The sequence below is a fragment of the Aptenodytes forsteri genome, unplaced genomic scaffold (genome assembly GCF_000699145.1).
Source record: "Aptenodytes forsteri isolate BGI_AS27 unplaced genomic scaffold, ASM69914v1 Scaffold284, whole genome shotgun sequence".
Classification (NCBI taxonomy): Eukaryota; Metazoa; Chordata; class Aves; order Sphenisciformes; family Spheniscidae; genus Aptenodytes; species Aptenodytes forsteri.
The window spans coordinates 1,425,492-1,445,982 of NW_008794445.1; the positions used below are offsets into that span (position 1 = coordinate 1,425,492).

General features: G+C 47.2%; 1 protein-coding gene across 2 annotated transcripts in view; it reads left to right on the top strand.

Moving 5' to 3' along the window:
- The first annotated feature begins 1,903 nt into the window (after window positions 1–1,903).
- The window catches only part of CYTH4 (cytohesin 4), a 27,401-nt gene continuing 8,813 nt past the window's right edge, over window positions 1,904–20,491 (top strand). The window contains exons 1-6 of one of the 2 annotated variants that reach the window (XM_009289957.1): window positions 1,904–1,914; window positions 8,430–8,644; window positions 14,940–15,022; window positions 17,353–17,453; window positions 17,710–17,776; window positions 20,048–20,166. In XM_009289957.1, coding sequence (XP_009288232.1) covers window positions 8,626–8,644; window positions 14,940–15,022; window positions 17,353–17,453; window positions 17,710–17,776; window positions 20,048–20,166 — 389 coding nt within the window. In that variant the 5' untranslated portion in view covers window positions 1,904–1,914; window positions 8,430–8,625. Of the gene's footprint in view, window positions 1,915–8,429; window positions 8,645–14,939; window positions 15,023–17,352; window positions 17,472–17,709; window positions 17,777–20,047; window positions 20,167–20,491 lie in introns of those variants that run through there. The other variant, XM_019474819.1, reaches the window with a different exon arrangement.

Genomic DNA, 20,491 nt, shown 5'->3' on the forward strand with positions numbered 1-20,491 from the left:
AGCTGGAAAGGGCAGGCAGGTGCAGAATATAGTGGGCCAGGAGATAGGAACTCAGTCAGAAGAGAAGGCAGGTATATCTGGCTCTAGAGAATGCTACTGATGGATGGAGAAAAACCATTGGAGCTCCCTGGGCAATTGGATGCATTGAGAGCTCTCTGTGGGAGACATCTGGGTGACAAGTGAGGGCCCTGGGAGCTGGAGCTGGTAGAGCCCCCAGGGATTCAGGGAGCTCTAGGTCCCTGCCCTGATTGGGCAGGCAGCCTGGGACAGGCAAGCAGGAAACTAACCCCTTTCTGGGCATTGTTGAAACTGCATTTAGAATCAGCTTCTCCAAAGGAACATTTCTGTTTTCACCAGATCTTTTCTCTGAAGGTTTCCAATAACCCTTATGTGCCTGGGGAGGAGCAGGGTGGGAAGAACAGAGAGCGAACACCCGAGGTGGGAAGGATGGGGACTGAGGGGAAAAGAGCTGGGAGAGCTGGAGAATACATTGAGTCTTACCTGGGACAGAGTGACAGTCATGTGAAGATACTGGGGGTAGGGATGGGATTCAGGCTGAGGGAGACTGGATGGAAAGCCGCCTGGTGGCGCAGTAGGACCTGGTGGCAGGGATGAACAAGGACCACTGACCTGCTGAATGCCCTATGTGCTTTTGCCCTTGTAGTCTGGCATATGGGCTTGTGGGACTGGCAGCACGGGAGGGAGTGGGGAAGAAGACAAGTTAAAATGGGTCAGGGAGGAGGGACTGTTGTTGAGACCCCATGTCCAGGTGAGCCCCACGTCAAAGACACTGTAGTTCTGTATGTCCAACAATGAGCTGTGGAAGTCCTGGCAAGAAGGTTATCTCCAACCCACTTCTGGGCAAATTACTTTTGGAAGATAATTGCCTGCTACTGCTATGGATAGTCAGTTCTCGTCCAAGTCAGAGGTCTGTGCTGTGAATCTATAAACATGCCTCCGCTGCCAGTGCCTCTATAGAGGGACGATAGGGATCTACATAAAGGCTTTCAGGGTGTTTCTTATTATATTCAAATAACACATATTGTAATCACTCTGAGAACAACTGGCACCTGCTACATTAAAACCTCTTGGTTGTACAGGCTGCAGGAAAGGGAAGGAAACTGCAGGAAATAGGCCTGTAACCCCTAACTGAGCACATACAGATCTGTTGCTGCTTTGATGTCCTCTCACACCACCAAGAGGTGCTCTTGACATGAGTTTCCTTCTGCATGTGCAGCGGGGCTGAGGGAAGGCAGGCACCCATGTGAGGTTTCTTGCTCCCTTTGCTGATTTTGAGGAAGACGCTAATGGGAAAGAATTGCTCAGTGAGACAGTTTTGCTCTGAGAGACTTCCAGGGCCCTGGGCTGGGTCACCTCTGAGCGACCTGTCTGTGCTGGGTTTGCACGGCACCCATGTGGGATGGCGGGCAAGGGCAGAAATGCATGATATAATTTTTCTCCCCACAAGGATCCAAAGCTGCTCCGTCTCTCCCCCTCTTTCTGTGGGGTTCTGCTCCCTCAGGGAGGATGGGAAAAGGGTGAGGGGGCTCTTTCAGAAATGATGTTTGCACTTCACAGCCCTGCACAGGAGGGCAGGAGCTGAGCAGGAGGCTTGCCCTTCAGCACAGACGGAGTAGCAGGGGGAATCCTTTCCTGGGGGGAACACGAGGCTCATTTCTTTGTGCACACAGGGCATGGCCACAGCAGATATTCTCATTACCCTGGGTCCTGATAGGATTTATTTTATGTAAGCTATCGCTCAGGCAATCCTCAGTGGCCATGAGGCCTTTTCTGTGTGTGCTGGGCCTCCACCAGGGAAGAGAGTAATTTGCTTCAGCCTGGCTGGGCTGCAAACTGTCCCCGTTTGCTATATTCCCCTTTTGCGTCTTCCCACTTCCCCATTCACACAGCTTCGTACCATCTACCTCCTGCTTTTAGTTCTTGCTTTGCTGCTCCTCCAGAACTCCCACCCCTCCCCGTTGCTGCCCGCCTCTCCCCTCACTGCTGTGGTTTCTCACTGACTGCCACGCTTGTTTGAAAAGCCTGCCCTGAATTCAAAGCTCAGATCATAACTGAGCTGGGGCGATGCACCTCAGGCCGTGATGTTCTGCAGTCCCTGTCAGAGAGGTTATGGAGTTGCTTCATACAGGGTCTGTTTTCTAACGTAGCCATACCAAGGGCTTCTCCAGCCTAAATTTACCCCGTCAGGCAAAAGCTTAGAAAAAAAAATGAAGTTTCTGATCCAGCCTCACTGAACACAAACTACCTACATTTACAACGTAACTCATAAGCAACTCAACTTGCAACTTGAGTCTTGGACCTGTCTTACTCACGGGCTTTTCTGGAGACCAGCCCTACTGCAAGAAGGTGCAGTAGGGCTGATGTATTCCTGATACATTGTGTCATGGAGGCTCCTCTATCTTCAGAGTGTGACTGCACTCAGCCTTTCCAGTTTGGGGCAAAATAGCAGGTCCACTGCCATCCTCCTACCTGGAGCACTGAAAGAGGTTCACCTCCTCCACCTCTTCTCCGCTATGTACCTGGGTAAGCAGAAGACCATGGCACAGACATTTGGGCATCAAGTTCTTTGTGACGGCTGATTCACACTTGCACTTCCCTCAGCTGAGAAGCTGTTCGCAGACTCTAAATCATACTGGTTTTTTATGGCTTGGCCTTATCTGGTTCTCTGTACTTCTGCAAGTCCCCAGTGATTCTGATACGGGTTTCCATTCTTACAGACATTTTGTTCTCAGCCAGTGACAACCCCCATCTCACTGATACCACTCTGTTACTTAATGGTGATAAATACAGATCGATATCTGACTGTGCATCCTTTCCCATGAGGTGCTCAGATGGTTCAACAACATCTTTCACCTGCCTGCTGTAGAGGGGAGGTAACAAGGACTAGAGATTACACGTGTAAATTCTAACTTGAGTGTCAACTGCTTGACTTGACTCCCTTGCCTGCTAGCACTCTTCATACATTATCAGATGTTAGATATACTATGTTTTGTAAAACCAGATCTAATACATATCTTTACTGGTAAGCTATGGTATCTTCTAGGAAGGCTGCAGCAGGGAAGTGAAAAGAGCTGTTTAGAGTACTAAGGAAATCTATAGCTACTCTGTTTTACAAGACTAATATTTCCTGAACTACCAAAGTAAAATCTTTTGCTTGACTTCTACCATTTTTTTCAAAGGCATAAAGCTTCAATCTTGCTGCACTTCCGAGTCCAACAAAAAAATCCCTCTGGCTCTTCATTCAAGTTTATCAGACTCTAAGTGACCCTCCTGTAATCTTTATAAGAGGGTTTGGGTTTTTTTTTCCTATGACCTTTTATAATGACCATCTTTCTACCTTTAAAGTAGACTCCAGTTCCTTGAATTCGTAAAAGCAGTTGAGAACAGACTATTCCAGGTACTCTGCACTAGTAGCTTTACTTACTGCCTGCACGTTTGCATCCTGAGCTACTGCTCTGGCTATCACAGTCTGTGTTGCTCCTCACACTGGACAAGGATTATGTTATTCCAGTTGTTATATGAAAAATCCTGTTACTGTCTTTGCTCTAGTGCTGTTTTACCTTGCATCAAAATACTGTCTGTGCAGCTCGTAATCCGCACAATACTGTGTAAGAAGTGCTACACTTGCTCCTGACACACTGCAATCCCTAAGCCCAACCTGAATGGCAGCCTAAACCTCCTGAAGGGGCTATTGAATTTGTACAGACCTGTGCTTTATCTCTCTGTGGATAGCTGTGGGAATACAGTTGACATGTTCAGCAGAGAGAAATATATGGCACTTTATCACTGTCTTTATCCCCTTGAAAGTATTAGAAAAAAATTATATTTCCTTTTTATTTACACAGTTATTTTAAGCCTATACCAAGTAGTAGAAAAGTGCACCCACGCTGTTGGTTTGATATTTTCCTTTGTGACCACCGGATATTTCCAGCTCCAGTTTAAGTCTCTGTGTACAGTCAGGGAGCATCCTGGGAGAAAAAATTGTTCGTGGCACAGGAGGCACAGGGAGCAGCCTGGAGTATTGATCTGCAGCAGTCTGCCTAATCTGCCCATGCTTTAAGAGATGAGAACTGCTGGACCAGCCTGGATGCCCCCATTGCACACACTCCCACCTCTTGCCTGCACAGCCCCAGCCTGAGATAACCACAGCTGGGAAGGATGTGCAGTGGCAGAAGCAATTGCTGGATCTAACCCCAGTCCTGTATCAGGAGCGCTGATTTCCAGGGATCTGCTTCTTCCTGTCCCTGTTCCAAACAGCTCTGGAGGCACAGGAGAAGCACTGCTTTACCTGTGGGGTGGTGGATGTGAAGGGGAGTGATAGGAGGGGACAAAAAGGGCCAAATCCCACCCCAATCCAACCCAAGCCATATCTGACCTGTCCCAGTCCCCTTCGCTTACCCTGATATTATGTAGGCCCCTCAACACCCCCTCCCACCCAGTCCTCTTGTTCCCTTGTTGACACCTCTTCTTGCAAAGAGAACTTTCTTTGCACCCCTGAGCCGGGTACGTCTTGGAGCAAGGAGTGGCCATTCCCAGCTCTACTCTTTGCCTCATTGAAATAATCTCTATCACCTGGAAAATGTTCTTTGGTTCTTCCTCCAGTCTCCCACTTTTCTAAGGAGTGCATTCCCTGATGAGATATACCCTTGATCTCATCTGGGTTGCTCTTTTCCCAGATGTTGCTGCAGTCATCATAGTGGGGGTTTTTAGTATATAGGCCACAGGTTTCTCTAGGAGGAAGATGCCAGAATCAGTGCCCAATATAAGAGTCAGTCCCCTGGATGTGGGTGTCTTTCAGCATAAGTTGATTTTTGCTGCATGTCAAATTCTCCTTGCTTAGTCTGTATTTGACCTAGGCTGTATCTATGCTGACCTTATTGACAACACCAGTGGGAGAACCCATGTGCTCTGAGCCACTGGCTATGGGCTAGCTCTGACCACACTGTATAACATTTAAATCTCATCTGCCCTCAGATCCATTTGATGTTTCTATACCCCTGGGGCATAATTAATTTTTATGTGTTCTTGCTTGCTTTTTCCTGCTTTCTTCCCCTCCTTCCTTCCTTCCTTCCCTCCTTCTTTCCTTCCTTCCTCCCTTCCTTCCTTCCTTCCTTCTTTCCTTCCTTCCTCCCTTCCTTCCTTCCTTCCTTCTTTCCTTCCTTCCTCCCTTCCTTCCTTCCTTCCTTCCTTCCCTCCTTCTTTCCTTCCTTCCTCCCTTCCTTCCTTCCTTCCTTCTTTCCTTCCTTCCTCCCTTCCTTCCTTCCTTCCTTCTTTCCTTCCTTCCTCCCTTCCTTCCTTCCTTCCTTCTTTCCTTCCTTCCTCCCTTCCTTCCTTCCTTCCTTCCCTCCTTCTTTCCTTCCTTCCTCCCTTCCTTCCTTCCTTCCTTCTTTCCTTCCTTCCTCCCTTCCTTCCTTCCTTCCTTCTTTCCTTCCTTCCTCCCTTCCTTCCTTCCTTCCTTCTTTCCTTCCTTCCTCCCTTCCTTCCTTCCTTCCTTCTTTCCTTCCTTCCTCCCTTCCTTCCTTCCTTCCTTCCTTCTTTCCTTCCTTCCTCCCTTCCTTCCTTCCTTCCTTTCCATGTGTTACTTACCTTAAGGGCATTTCCAGATGCATTGCTGGCTGGGGCAGTGTTGGTATCCACCTGAGTTCACTACAGATCCGTACTGCCTGTCTGGGATGCTCAAGCAAACTGACCTCTCATCTGGGCCTAGGTTTCCTCAAGAGAGGAACTGGTTGTTTTGTTCCAGGGTAAGCCTGGAACCAAACTAATTTGTGCACCATGTGGATGAGTGGGGGACTAAGGACCTGGAGAGGGAGACATACTTACCCTGCACTTTGGAAAGAACGGGAGATGCTCTAGGCTTAGCTTAGTTATACAATCCTGTCTCACTTCTTGTGTACCCTCATGAGAAAACATCTCACAGGTGTTTCATTTTTATATGAAATAGACTTATGCAGTTTTTTAACGGTGCATTTCCCATTCAGACTCCTCTGGTTGAAATAACTGAAAGCATTTAAAGTGCATCAAGGCCAACCACTGTTAAAAGCAAGGCTACCAGAACCAGGAGAATGCAAGTAATGGAGGTGATCATTGAACTGAATTAGTAGGTAAGGTCTCAAAACAGGGCAGTCAGGGATTCCAACAGACAGGCAGGAAAAGCTGTGAGAAGAAGGAAGCATCAAGGAATTAAGAGATGAAGCAAGTATGGATTAGAGACACAGGTACAGGTTTTGCATTGCTCTCTGTTGGAGTGGCTGAGAGTACTTCTGCAGTGCACAGAGGCATCCATTTTGGTATTTGCAGGGTGCTTGTGGTTTGACCTGCTGTCGTGGTTTAACAGACACATGTATAAGAACAGCCCTGATCAAGCTGCCTGTATATGTCACCTGCCTTTGAGGCAGGCAAGATCAAGTCTTTCAAGGAAGTGCTTTAGGTTGGTGTGTCCGCTTGATGTCAGCTGCAATACTGCTGAAACAATTTTTTTGTGGAAAACAATGATGGAAGGACTGGAGGTGATATGCTGGACCAAGCCCCAGTGCAGTAATTGGGACATTGGTCCAGACTGTGGGGCAGTGAATTCTCCTCTGATGTGGCCCAGAATCTCAAGACAGAAATTGAGTCTACAAGGGGTGGGCTCTTGGCAATTTGTGACCCAAAGGCAGGCCTCTGATAAATTTTAAGCATGGGCATTGGGTGTAATGAAGGTCAGGGCAGACGTGGGTGTAATGGTTTGAAATCAGTTTGCATTAATAAAGCTCGCTCTCTTCTCCTTCCTTTTATCCCTCTCATATAAGCTCCTAGCTGCTGCTTTGAAAATGTTGACACTGACCATGGAAAGTGAGTGCTATATGTTTGCCACTGACTCTTCCTAAAGATCATAGGCAATTTGTGACCCTGCCTACAGCTGCCTGTGTGGATTCATTCTGGATTTCTGCCACCCCTTGACATCTTTAAGGTTGGGATATCTCCCACTCTTCATTGGAGGTTCACTGAAGCACTTGATCTCTCCAATAACAGCACTGAACCTACAACATAACCACAGGTTAGAGCAAATGCAAGAGGCAGAGGAAGGGAGGGCAATCTGTGTCTTTCTTTGTGAGGTTGAATGGCCCTAGAGCAATGGACCTTAGCCAGAGTGTTCAGGCGGTTCCTACCTTTCACATCAAGCCTTTTAAAGGGCCAGTTATTCTCTCCAGAGGATCTCAGACCAGATGATCTGAGATGGGGATGTTAATGGGAATGTCGGAAGGTAATAGCTCTTCCTTTCCTAGTGAGTCAAGGACCTTCAGCCTCACAGGAGCCTATTCTAAATGGTGGCAAGTCTACATAGATGCTAGCTCTGACTGCATAACAAGTCAGAGGGTCATTTCTTATTTTTCTACACATGCAATGCTCTTGCAAACTCTACCTTGCTGTCATATGGAAAGATGGTAGGTAGAAGTCTGGACCTGTTTTGCCATCCTGCTCAAGGCCTGCTGTGAGTACAGCAACAGATCAGGGAGCTAAGGATGTAGAGTGCTTCAGAGGTAAGTGTTCATGCATGGAGAGGAGCCGTCCCTCTACAGCTTCAGTCCTGCTAAAGGAGGCAAGAGCCCTGTTTGGGCATCACACCTGGTTTGAATTTTACCTTGAACTATTTATTCAATCACCAGTTCTTCTGGCTCTGACATGGTGCTCTCCTGCATGCTTTTTTTTTCCCACATTGCCTACATCAGAGATCTACCACATAAATCATGTGGCAACCAAATACAACTCAGGGGGAAGTGTGCAGCCTTCTGGGGCTGTGTGGAGGGGATGGAGGAAAAAGAGCACCTCTCTGCCTCGCAGGTGAACAGAGCAGCACAAGTGCCTTCAAAACTGCCCTGCTAATGCCAGCTCTCCCACCAGCAGGAATATTGCTAAACCTGAGAGAGGACTTCATTCCTCCTCGGTTCACCCCATCCTTGCTTACAAGGCTTCCCAAGAAAAACAGTTTGTTAGTGGAAAAAAAAGGAGCCAGACTTAGAGTACAAGTTACTTAGTGGGCACTGAGAGAGGGAAAAGAAGACGACGACTCTCTTCTCCCCTCCATCAACCAGCCTCCAATTTTAGAACGTTCATCCCCCCACCACCTGCTGCAGAAATAACACAGGAAAAATCTTTCCCTTAAAATGAAACCACTTCCCGAATCAGATGGGTTTTCTGAATCAAGAACTTCCTTTTCCCCCCCTCCTCTCCTCAGAGTACCTCAGACAAAAGCCCAAAGTACTATCAGCCTCTCACTGCTCATTTCAGTCCCCTCAAACAGAGATGCGTGCTCAGAGATTCCCCAAAAAGCTGCTGGGATGGAAATGCATTTGTGGATTTGCATTTCAGAAGTAGCCAAGGAGCCCTTGTTAGCTCGTAGCAGTATGCACATGCAGCGATGCAAGCTCACTGATGCAAGCTCATGAGATGTGGTCGGAGGGACGAGGATAGGAAGGGCGGAGTCACAGGGCAACCCGCCCCCCTAATGCTGCTACAATCTTGGTCACTGGCTCCAAGTTGTTTCAGTTCTGTGAAGCATCTGAACAAGCAGAAAGCAAAGAGGAACAACACTTTTTTTGAAAATATATTGCGCTCTTCAGGATGGACTTCTGTCCTGCTGGTAAGCCTTGACCACCTTTTGCCTTGTTTTCTGTGAGGGCTGTGCGCTCAGTTTGACAGGGCAGATCACACCATGAAATCCCAGCAGCTAGAGGGGATGCTGCAGCTGGTGGCTGGAGGAATGAGATGGTGGAAGATCCCTGGCGGTGCAGTTAATTGCTTGTCAGCCTTCAGCATTAGGCATGGTTTTCTTTTTACTTGCTCTCCTGTAAGCAAACTCCTTTCACATCGGGAGAAATTTTCCCACTGATTTAAATGGCCTCCGTGCTGAGAGCGTCTACTGCTGTGATCCCTTGTGCTGGTGATCCTCAGCTGAGCTGGAAACTGACTCAGGGGTATCAAGGGAATATATGACACTTGGGATGAGCACTTACAAGCTTTGGCTTCTCTTCATGCAACTCTGGCATGGCTTGCAAGCTCCTCAGTGGTGTTTCCCTACAGGCCCCAGGAGCTGGTTTGCCTTTGCAGAGCCTCTCATGCAGTTGGGCATCCCAGTGCAACATGCTTGCAAGGCTTTTGGTACTGGGGCCTCTCTTGCTTATGTCCACATTAAAGGTAAATGACTGTATTAGGGTTCTACCAAGTCCAAGTGACCTGCAGGTGGGCCTGCCTGGTCCTGAAATAATCTCAAAAGGCAGATGTGGGTGGGGGGAGATAAGTCACATCTGAGGAACTGAGAGAGATCTCAGGTTTTATTTCCTACTTTGGCAGGTGGTGGGTAAAGTGGTTGGATGCAGCAGGGAAAGGCATACTGCCAGACTAAACATTTCTAGCCTCTGGCTGAGGAAGCTCTGAGTTGTGTGTCTGTGCAAAGGCAGCAGATAGGGAGAGCTGAATGGGAATAGGCTGAACAAGGGCCAGGAAGAAAAGCGATCGTCTTGCAATGGCCCTGCTGTGTCTGACTCTCTGTCCTCACAGGCTTTTGTGTATAGGATATAGAGCACAAAGTGAAGGGAAAAAGCAGTTCCCAGCTTCAACAACTGTTCTGCACTTTTTAGCTCCTAGGTGGGTAGCCAAGGAAAGGGCATGCTCAAACCGCATACCAGCTTGCTTGTCAGGGAAATTGGTGGGACCTATGGGAGCTGAGCTCTTTCCAGCATCTGGCTATGAATGTTGGTGAAGGTGAGTCTCTTCAGATCACCCAGCCCTCACCACCTGAAAGCAACTATGGACAAAGCTTCTTCAAAACAAGCTGGGCAGAAGGAGGGGGGGTACCTCATGTTTTGCTACTTATTTTGGGGTGTGCTTTCCACAGAAACTGAGGCTTTCAGAACTGATGGTCTGACAGTCATTCACTCAAGATATGTGTTACTGAGTTAATTATGTCTTAAAAGTTACATACTGCAATAGCACAATGAGATCCTGCTCAGGGACAATGCAGTTTTGCTCAGCTCTGGCTAGAGGCAGAGCCTGGAGACAGGCAATGCCTGAAGAGATGTGCTAGTTCTGACTGATGTCTTTGCTCAGTCCCAGCTTGTCACTTCACAGCTGGGTGGGAAAGGGGGTTTGATGCTGCTCTACTTTGGGAGCCAAGGCTGCTGCCAGATACAGTTTTCCAGTGAGCTTTAGATCTCTGGATGTGTTTGAAGTTGCTCAGTTGTGGCATGATTGTTTTGCTACATTTTGGGGTGTGCTTTCCACAGAAACTGAGGCTTTCAGAACTGATGGTCTGACAGTCATTCACTCAAGATATGTGTTACTGAGTTAATTATGTCTTAAAAGTTACATACTGCAATAGCACAATGAGATCCTGCTCAGGGACAATGCAGTTTTGCTCAGCTCTGGCTAGAGGCAGAGCCTGGAGACAGGCAATGCCTGAAGAGATGTGCTAGTTCTGACTGATGTCTTTGCTCAGTCCCAGCTTGTCACTTCACAGCTGGGTGGGAAAGGGGGTTTGATGCTGCTCTACTTTGGGAGCCAAGGCTGCTGCCAGATACAGTTTTCCAGTGAGCTTTAGATCTCTGGATGTGTTTGAAGTTGCTCAGTTGTGGCATGATTTTCCTGAAGGTCAGAGGTGCACATACACCTCTTCCTGGAGTCACTCCTACCTGGAGACGCAATGGTCCTGTTAGGTACCTGTCTGCCCCAGCTGTGTGCAGATGAGACCTATGTCTGTGGGGAGGCTGCTCTCCCTGCAGTGGATGTCCTCTTCCAGCTTCCTTCAGGACCTTCTAGTGACTGTCTGGGTGAGGCCACAGAGCCAGTATCCCAAATCCTTGAGCTGGGTGTGTGAAACATGGGAGAGCAGACTGGTACCGTGGTATCATGTGCTAGAATGTGTGGGGTCAGAGCCATAGGGAAAAGTGGCTGGAAGCTACCCTGATCGCAGTAAGTTATCATGTGGGATAAGGGGACCAGGAGACAACATAAATTCTTCTTCACACCTTTTCCCCCATAGCTGGAATGTGCAAATTAAACCTGTGTGAGTTCCATGTTGAATTTCTTCTGACACAAGCTGGAAGAGAACTGTGGAGTGGCTGCAGGAGGGAGACAAATTGGGCTGGAAGGAACTGAGGAGCTGGAAGGCTTCCTATTATCTACCTGGTACCTGGCTGGGGAGATGGTGGTCTGTGCTGGAGATGACACAGCAGCCATATCAAAAAAGAAAAGGAATTTCAGGTGAAATTATTCCACGAGACAGCCTCATCCAGGCAGAAGGTGCCCATCAGGCTGCTCTGCTTGTGTGTTGCCATGGGTGGAGGTGCCCAAACCCTTTAGCAGCCACACTCAGAGCCCTACATTGCCTTGCAAACGGGCCAGCTGAACCTCTGCTGTTACACTGTGGGTGGGTAGCACATGGATGGTCTGTAACAGTGCTACAGATGCAGTCATTCTTCATAACCTTCCCCTACTGTTTCTGCAGTCCATCCTTCCAGCTCTCCTGGGTAGTCGCTTCCCACTTATCTCTGTGCTCCAAAAGCTATCTTCATATACTTTTGCTTGGGATTGAAAGCCTTGCTTAGCACCTGAACGGCTCTGCACAGCCCTTTGCAATGGGAAGTGAGACCAGCAAACACAGTACTCTTTGCTGGCCACATGAGTACCCAGACTTTTGGGTAACTCTGACCTGCCCTCCAGATGGGGAGGCTGAGGGCATAAGTCACCACAACTGGAATTTAAGTCTGTGTTCTGTTTTGAGTGACAGCACTAAAAATACAAGCCTGGGCAATTAATGAAGAACTGGCAGGTCTGTCTATCTGGGTCTACCCTGAGAGCGGGAAAACAACCTCAAGAGCAGGTGTAAGCCTCACAAATGGATGCTGATGTGCTTTCCTTTCAACGTTTGCTCTCTGAAAATAAATTCCAAGCAGCAACCATGTCTTCTCTGGAGATAATGCTCTCCAGTTTTTTGTCTTGTGTCTGAATTGGAAGACTTCAGCATTGGTTTGGCTGACAGCATCCCCCTGAAACCTGCGGGTGTTTTCATGGGGTGTTCTTCATCGGGGTGAAATTTCCCCCTGTGCAGAGAACCCTGACCAGGGCTATGCTTCATCTGTGTCCTGTCTTAACCCTAGAGGGAAGTGGAACTTGGTGGTACTGAGGACTTTGATGAGGTTGAAGCCGTTCCTCAGTCCCCCGGTGCAGGGATGAATTCCTTCTGCCATTGCAAGCATCTGGAGCGAGCCAGGCGGTGCTTCACTCAGAGTGTCCCTCTCCTGCTGGCTTGGCTCATTCTCAACATGGAGAGGGAAGGAAAGGCAAAGCAGCCTGCTCTCATTATCTCATCTGCTGCTTGCCCAGCTGCCTCTGCTGCCTTCGCTGCCTTTCTGTGGATGGTTCCCCAAACAAGCCTTTTGTGTTCACTTCCCCTAACTGTAGACCCCAATGTGTGCAATAACATTGACGAACAGCCTCAAAACAGCCTTGAGCAGAGCATTAGGCCTTCTGTTAGGGAAGCAGAGTAACATGCAGGCACTGACCTCAGAATTATTTTCCAAGGCAATCAGGGACTTAAGCTTTTTAGGAAACTTAGGAAACCTTACAAGGACCTTCTCTGCAGCTCAATCTAAATTGCTCCGAAAGTTTGATCCATCCATTTTTTTTTCCTCACTATGTCACCCTTTCCTGTTTTTTTATCCTTTGATTCCCTCCCCTTCTCCGCGACTCGTATGCTTTTTCTCCCCTGCCCTCCCCACACACACAGTCCTTCCCACAATTTTCTCATTCTGACAAACTAGACAGGTAAATCACTTGGGAGTTGGGGTTTTCAGATGTTCAGGAGGAAGGGGGACTGAGTTATTTACAGTCTCGGTGGGGGTCAAGTGGGTGAGATGGTGTCCTCTGGGAGCCTCACGTCTCTTTGAAATGCTTTAGGCTGCTTCAGTAGGCAAAGAATAACTGAAGCAAAGCAACCAGCCACACCACAGACTTTGCTGATGGGGTGGGGGAAGGAGAGGTTCCTCAGGTATGTCCTGCTACGGTGCTTTTGTGGAAAGAAATACAGGACAAAGGGTCTTAGTGGTAATTTGTCAGGGAATCACCCCAGTGACTCCACAATTACCAGCCCCTGTAGGGGTGAGACAGATAAAGCTGGGGACACCAAGAGGCTGGCCTTATCTCCTGCAGATGCCAGAACGGCAGGAGACATAAAGTAAGCTGAAAGACTCAGGCACAGCTCACAGGCGCAGGGCTGACATTCAAGGGGAAGTCAGCAACCTGTCTAACAAGCAGCAAAGCCACTGCTTGGGGTTTTTTGTTGTTTCTTTTTATTTGTTTGTTTTTTGTTTGTTTGCTTGCTTGCTTGCCTGTTTGTTTGTTTTCCCCTCACATACAGATTTGGCTGTTGTGAGCTGCTGGATGCCACAGGTTTTCCTCCCCTCCTGACCGGCTTCAGCAATCAGTCAGCTTCTTTCAGCTCTTCACTGAAGGCTGCTTGCAGAGCTGGGAGGGGACATGAGTCTTTCCCAGCCCTGGCTTCATGCTGGCTCCTTGCCCAGTGCTTTCCTCCCAGAGGCTCAGCAGCCTCTCCCCAGGGAATGCAATGCTTGAAAACAGCGGGAGGAGTGACGGGAGGGAGACTGCAGCCTGAGAAAAGTAATAGGACAGACTTAGCACATGGAAACCCAACCAGCTGGGAGGATGGGGGAAAGATTAGGATTGGGGAAGGCAGGTCTCTCTGAGCTGTTGTGGCCATGACAGGAAAGAAGCATATGGGCTCTGAGATGACTGCCCTTGTCCCCTTTTCCTTCTGTCTGTCTTGGCTGGTTCCTTCCCCTTTTTTCCCCACTCATATTTATAGCAGTTATTTTGCATGTGAGATCCACACTAAGAGACTTTCCAAGGCAGCTGGCGCCACTTCTCCTTTTTCCAGGAAGACGGGAGGCCCGGGGGATTTTGGCTTATGAAACAGTGGAGCAGGGCATCCAGAAACCTGACCTGCCTTCCTGGGGAAGCTTTGTCTCGCAGGGTTTAGGTGCAGCAAGGACACTGTCTGCAAGTTCTGCAGTGACCTCCCAGGAGCTCCAGTGCTCTCAGCCTTGTGTGAGCCCCCTGTTTTTTCCCTAGGGATCACCATCTGCTTTGCCTCTCTAGGGCTGCAGCCTCCTCTTTCTCCTTGCTGAAGAGGCTGTGCTTCACCTAGATTATATTTAGCAGCAGTGCTGTCACCCCAATTCTTCTAGGTCTTTCATGAATCATTTTGTGGTTGCCTTGGCTTTGCTGGTATCTGTTTAACTTCCTGTACATTACAAGGAAGCCTACTCGTATTTCTGCATTGTCTGTAGTCCACAGAACAACAGCCTCCCACAGATGCTCCTTCTTCAGCAAGGCTTTCATCCCCCCAGATCCTGCCCTCAGTCTTGAAAAACCTCAATTCTCTCTCTTAAGCCATTTCTGATTCTAGCTGTGGTGGATCAATCCATGAAGCCAGTGGCTTTTCATGAAAGGTTTAGATGTAGATGAAGTATTTAGGTCACAGCTTTTCAGTACATAAAGATGACTACATAAAAACCACCAAAGAGCATTTGGTAAGACCTCTTCATTGTGCTTGCGGTGAGTAAAATTGGTTGAGTAGGCAGGGTGGGTTGCTGCAGGGTTAGATCAGAGGGCTACCAGCACAGCGGCTGGCTGCTAGGAAGGGTATATGGGTCTGTGCTGCTTGCTCTGGACTGAGAACCATTTGCAGGGCAAAGCTGAGGTGCAGTGGCTGCAACAACAGGGAACATAGATGCTGAAACACAGAAATCAGAGTTGCTGTGGCATGACCCTAGGAGAGGATAGGCGCTGAGAGGTTGAGGCAGCTTTTCTTGTGATATGTTGGCCCAGTACTATTCTCACAGGCATCTTTGTTCTTCCAGGGTCAACTGACTTGAGTGAGGCTGAAGAGGCTGAAATAGAGACAATCAAGCAGCACAGAAAGGAGCTTTTGGAGGACATTAAGGTAAGGACCATCCTGTTCATCCTGTCTGCCTAGCCTTCTCAAAACTGTCTTCACCAAGGAATGTCTCCACATAACAGTCCAGGCCATGCAGAAGTGCTCCTACACAGGAGACATTTGCTCTGGTATGATCCAGGTTGAATCCTGAACTTCAGGCTGCCCTGTCATATTTGCCATCAGTGTACATCCAACGTGTGGTACTCTCTACTGCAGGAGTCATCAACTACCCTAATGAGATATTTGAGAAAGGCTGGTCAGATCATTAGCAGGGATGAGCTGGGATTGCATATTTAGGATTAAGAAAATGAGTATGACTTTACTAAGTCATACTGGCAGGGATCTGGCTCAGCATTTATGATTATTTTAATTACTGATTACCTGCTAATGACATATCAGTCCTAGTTACCTGTTGCATCCCCCTGTGTTTATCAAACTTTTGTTTGGTTTGTGGACCTCTAAGAAGTCCTCCATGAAGGTTCCTGTCTCTTTAGAGAAGTGTGATGGCAGGACCTTCCACACAAGTTTCCGTGGTTGAATTTGCTTTTCTTCTTTTCTTTTAGTAGACCCAAACATTTCTCCACTGACTCCTAAAATGTCTGAAAATGACAGATTCAAAATCAGTCAGTAGTATCGCATCACAATCATGCATGGTGCCATACACTTTCTATTCTGTTCTGCCTCCACCACCATGGACTGTGGTCTCCCTTTTGAGAGAGCTTATTGCACTGAATCATTGGACTTGCACTGGTTTTCCCACAACATGAAGATGTCCAGATGCCTGGGGAATAGGTGCAATATTTCCTTGCGTAAAGGATTAAGCCAAACTACCTATTACTTCTCAGACTTCCACACTCACCATCTCTGCTGCAAATCAGAATGGTGAAGGTCTTGTCCCTTCTTGCAAAACAGGCTATGAATGTATGTGAATGTGGTTTGCTTGTGTGTGGTTCTTATCTCTTCAATTTTCAGAATAGGCAATGGGCACTGTAGGAGGCAGGATACTTGAATAGGAATACTACATTTTTTACCCACTATGGACAGAGAAAAGCTGCTAGACTATACAGACCTGTATTCTAAATCCCAAAGCCATTAACCAATGGGGTATGCATTGTCCAATGGAGCAGGATGAGTTTAGGTGAAAGAGTACCTAGAACTGGAGACATTTTCCCAGGTGGATTTCTTCAGAAAGTATCTAGCAATACCCTTTAACACAAAGACTTCAGGGGATGTCTGGTGGGGGGAGAGGAAGGAGGGGAGAGGATGGGTCTAGACTTGCCAGTTACACTGCCAAAAGACAGCGGTGAATAAAATAACAAAACTGATAATCATTTGAAATTCAGGAACTAAGATCACGGCTTTGTTACATTTGTGCAATACCTAAAGCTTAGTAAGGAACACTCCCAGCTCTGGAGGCTGGTGAAGCACAACAGAATGAAGGCTAGAGCAAAACTGAAATCCAGAAACTCTTTTAAATTATGGGATATTGGAGAATTTCAGTTTCTCTATCTGGCTGCATACTGCGGCCACATCCTCACTTCTTGTTGAGGCAAGGTCTGTCATAAAACAACCCTTCTTCCCCTGCCTATTCTGGTTTGCATGGGGAAGAATTTGGGTGATTCCTGGAAAAGAGCTGTGATGCACTCTAGCTCTGAGGAGGACCATAACTGCAGGATGGAAGCAAGGAGATATAGACATCTTCATTTCCTTTGTAACACAGAATATCCAGCCAAGAAGACCATGGTCTGTCATGGGCCTAAAGGAAACTGAATTCTACAATTGATTTTTTTAAAATTTGGCAGTGATTACTCTTACTGCTCCTCTCTTCTTTCTCTGCCTAAAGACAGGTATCTGCTCAATGGTATCTGAATGATAGGTACTTTAAAAACTCTGTGTTTCACAGTGTGCCACTTCAGGTTCATATTGACCTCACAGTTACTGGTTCCACTTCCCCTTTCCTGGATGTGTAGCAGGGCTATGCAAAGTAAAAGCTAGAAGGAAATGGGCACGATGGAAGGACTCTCACATCTGACATTGTTTGAGGAACTGAAATCAGCACTGGGGTGAGTTCTCTGACACTCTCCACACTGGCTAAGCTTGATTTTCCAGCCTTGATTGACAACAGACATAAGAACATCTTTCTGCCCCTCTCTCCCATTTCATCTGGAATCCAGTAGGGTCACGCCAAAGCAGTGCCCATTTCATAGACATCCTTGGCTGGTCATGACATCTGACCTGTCCTTTTCCTATGATTGAGGGAAGTAGGAGGACATGCTCTGTATGTGTCTGCTAGTTTTCCCTCCATCACCTTCATCCTCCTGATATTTCTTTTGCAGAAGCTGAAGGAAGAGATTGCTGAAGTGTTTGCAGAGATTGAGTGCTTCCAAAATGCAGAGGAGAGGCAAGAGGCAGACAATAATCCTGGGGAGCAGACCAGGCAAGTGGGACAAGATGGGTATTCCTTTGTTTACAAAGTCTCTCTCTTGATGTTGAGAAAACAAAAACAACGATGGGATTTGGATCACAACAAGGACAGGGAAATGAGGCCAGGAATACCATTCTGTCCTCTGAGTTTTCTCTTTATTCCTGGATAGTCAGACACCTGTCCTTGAGATATCCGAGTTACCTTGTGAGTGAATTGAAACATGGCCCTTTATTCTAAGTTTCACTTGCCGCCTTCTTTGTGTTTGCAGCAAACTGTCGCAGAGGGATAAACTTCTGTCCCTGGGCCGGAAGAAATTCAACATGGACCCTGCAAAGGTAGAATTTGCTCATTCCACCTGTGAGGAGAAAGCTGGGAGGAAGAGTTTCTGTTGGCTACTGGTCCACTTGCAGCCACCCATGTCAAAGAAACTACGGCATGGGACTGTGGGGCTGGTTTCCTACATCACTAAGGCTCCAGTTAGTAGTACCCTCCATCCTGTCCCTGAATAAAGTCTTCGGATATGATCAAGCTGTGTTGCCTCCCCCCATCATGTGCCTATAGGCCATCCCATCAGATGCAACCCAAAACTAAGAGAAATAAAGGGAGGATGGTTTAACACTGCCAATGTGTCAAGAAAGCCAAATCTCTTTCAGCCCAGCTGTTCTTGCCTGTGAGAGGCTAAGAATTGGCCACAGTGTGATAGAGGAGGATGAAGTAAGAAGAATGTGAGAAGTTTTGAAAGTGTGTCAGGTTTCTTGGCTCATTCAGAACAGAAGAGGACAAGCTGCCTCTGTCATTTTGGAAGTAGTTTTGGTTTTGGTAGTACAGGTTGGACTGTGGAGTGAATCCAGGTTTTCCACTTTCTGGGACTCTGACCAGTGGGGTCCAGACTCCATAGCCTTCAGCCCTCTGCAGAAAGCTCTAAAATCATCATGATTAAGTAGAGAAGATGTGAGAAAGACAGTTTTCTCTTCCTTCCTCCTCACTGGTGGACCATTTTTTTGAGCTCTGTAAGGAAAACCACAAGCTGCGATTGAACGATTGCTCATCATCAGCTAACCCCCACATCTTGGGTGGCTGCTGGTCTGAGTGACAACTTTTCATGCCTTCTCCTCTGCCCTGCTGAGACCCTCAAGATGCCTTGCCCAGTGTCCACATCACAGCTGGAGTGCTTGCCAGTCCCCTGGACATCCCTCTGCCAGTGGGAGCTGTCTCAGAGCAGTGATATCAGTACTTACAGCCTACGTGAGAGCACGTTTCATTTTGTCTTTCTGTCTGACCTTGGTTTGAGGCCCCAGAGGCATCTCTCTCTGTGGCACTGTGCCATGCTGTGCAGAAATACCTGAACTACTTCTGGCCCTAAACCAGTTTAACTTCATTAGTTCAATGCTGATCAGCCTAGTCAAAATGTTATACTATCTGCTTATATTATGCAGATCTCTGCTTATTGCTTCCCTTTTGCTACATGCCATAGGCTGAGAGGTGCTACGATGCAAGGAACTTTCTTTGCCCCTCCTTGCTAAGGTTACACTTCATCCATGCAATGCTGATACTTTGAGTTCAGAGGAGGTAAGCGTTAGGAATCTGGCTGAACAAAACCTTTTAGGAGAAACATTTTCTTCTGGAAAATGAAGCCCCATTATTACTACAATGCTTTGTAAAATTAAATTGATCCTACCGAAATTCCATCTGGGGAAAAAGGAAGGAAAATAGTGTGGAAAAATCTCACAAATGTTTCAATTTCTTCCTTTGAAACTGCTTTTTCTTTGGGGCATTTTAGAAATAGTTTCTTACATATTACAAGGCAAAGTGAATTGATTCTGTTGAAGTAGAACATTTTGATGGACCTAAAACAATTTTCATTCCTTTATTGTATTTTGTGAAGAATATTGCAATGTTGTCTGGAGAGTTGCAGTGTTTTTAGATATTGTTAAGACTCTGAACAAAGCGTCAACTTTCTGTGACTTTGAAAATCATGAAATTCCCTCTAAAATAGGATGTTGACTCTTTGCACAGCCCAACTCAGACCCTCTATATTCCTTAAAAAACATATTCCATCCTTACTGGCTGGGGAGGATGGAGCTGAAAAGATTGCAGACTTCTTTGTTCTGTGGCATAGAAGAAAATTTAGGAAAAAATAATTCTAAGTTGTCTCAAGCCCATATTTTTGTCTGAGAATATTTTTTTATTATGTTTTCTTTTAAACAAACATTTTTTTCTTTGTGTTAAGTTAATTTGGAAAAAAGGACATTTAGAAACAGATCACTAAGATATTTTGACTGAAAATGTTAAAATGAACTATTTTGACTTTGCCTTTTTGGTCTTTTAACCTACGTTGCCCTTTTTTGTTTGCTTGAGTTTCCATCCCAGTGAGACATTTACCCAAATCTAGGGATGAAATGGAAGTGGGACTGACCCACTATGGTGGATGAAGAGGGATGGAATAAATGTGGGAACATGGCTGTGGTCTCCCATAAAGGGGCTGCGGAGTAACAGGAGGCAACATCATCAAAGCCAAGGAAGGCTGATATCAGGGTGTTGGGGTCCTGCTTTCTCATCAGCCCACAGAGCTGTCTTACTTCACTGTCTTGCTTCTCCTCCCCCAGGGGATCCAGTACCTGATTGAGCACCGGGTATTGTCCTCAGACCTGCAGGAGATCGCCAAATTCCTCCACAAGGGTGAAGGCCTGAACAAGACAGCCATTGGGGATTACCTGGGTGGGAGGTGAGCAACCCAGCTAGGATGAGGAAGCCCTTTGTAGGCCCTGTCCTGCCTGGCCCCTCCCAACCACCATTTTAGATGACTCCTGGCAGACATCAATCAGGTGCCAAGGCTGAACATACCTCAAACTGCAGTGGGCTGGGTGGGCAGTACAGCCTGGGGGGGGGGGGCTTTGGGGTGTGGCTAAGGCTGGCTGTATGGGCTATCTTTCCTCCTGCCTGTAATGGGGTCAGTCTTCCCAGACAAGAGTGTACATCTTGGCTTCTTGGTCAGAGGGGAAGTGGAGACTGGGGTGGAGCCGGGTGCATGTTGTCACACCAAGGGGGGG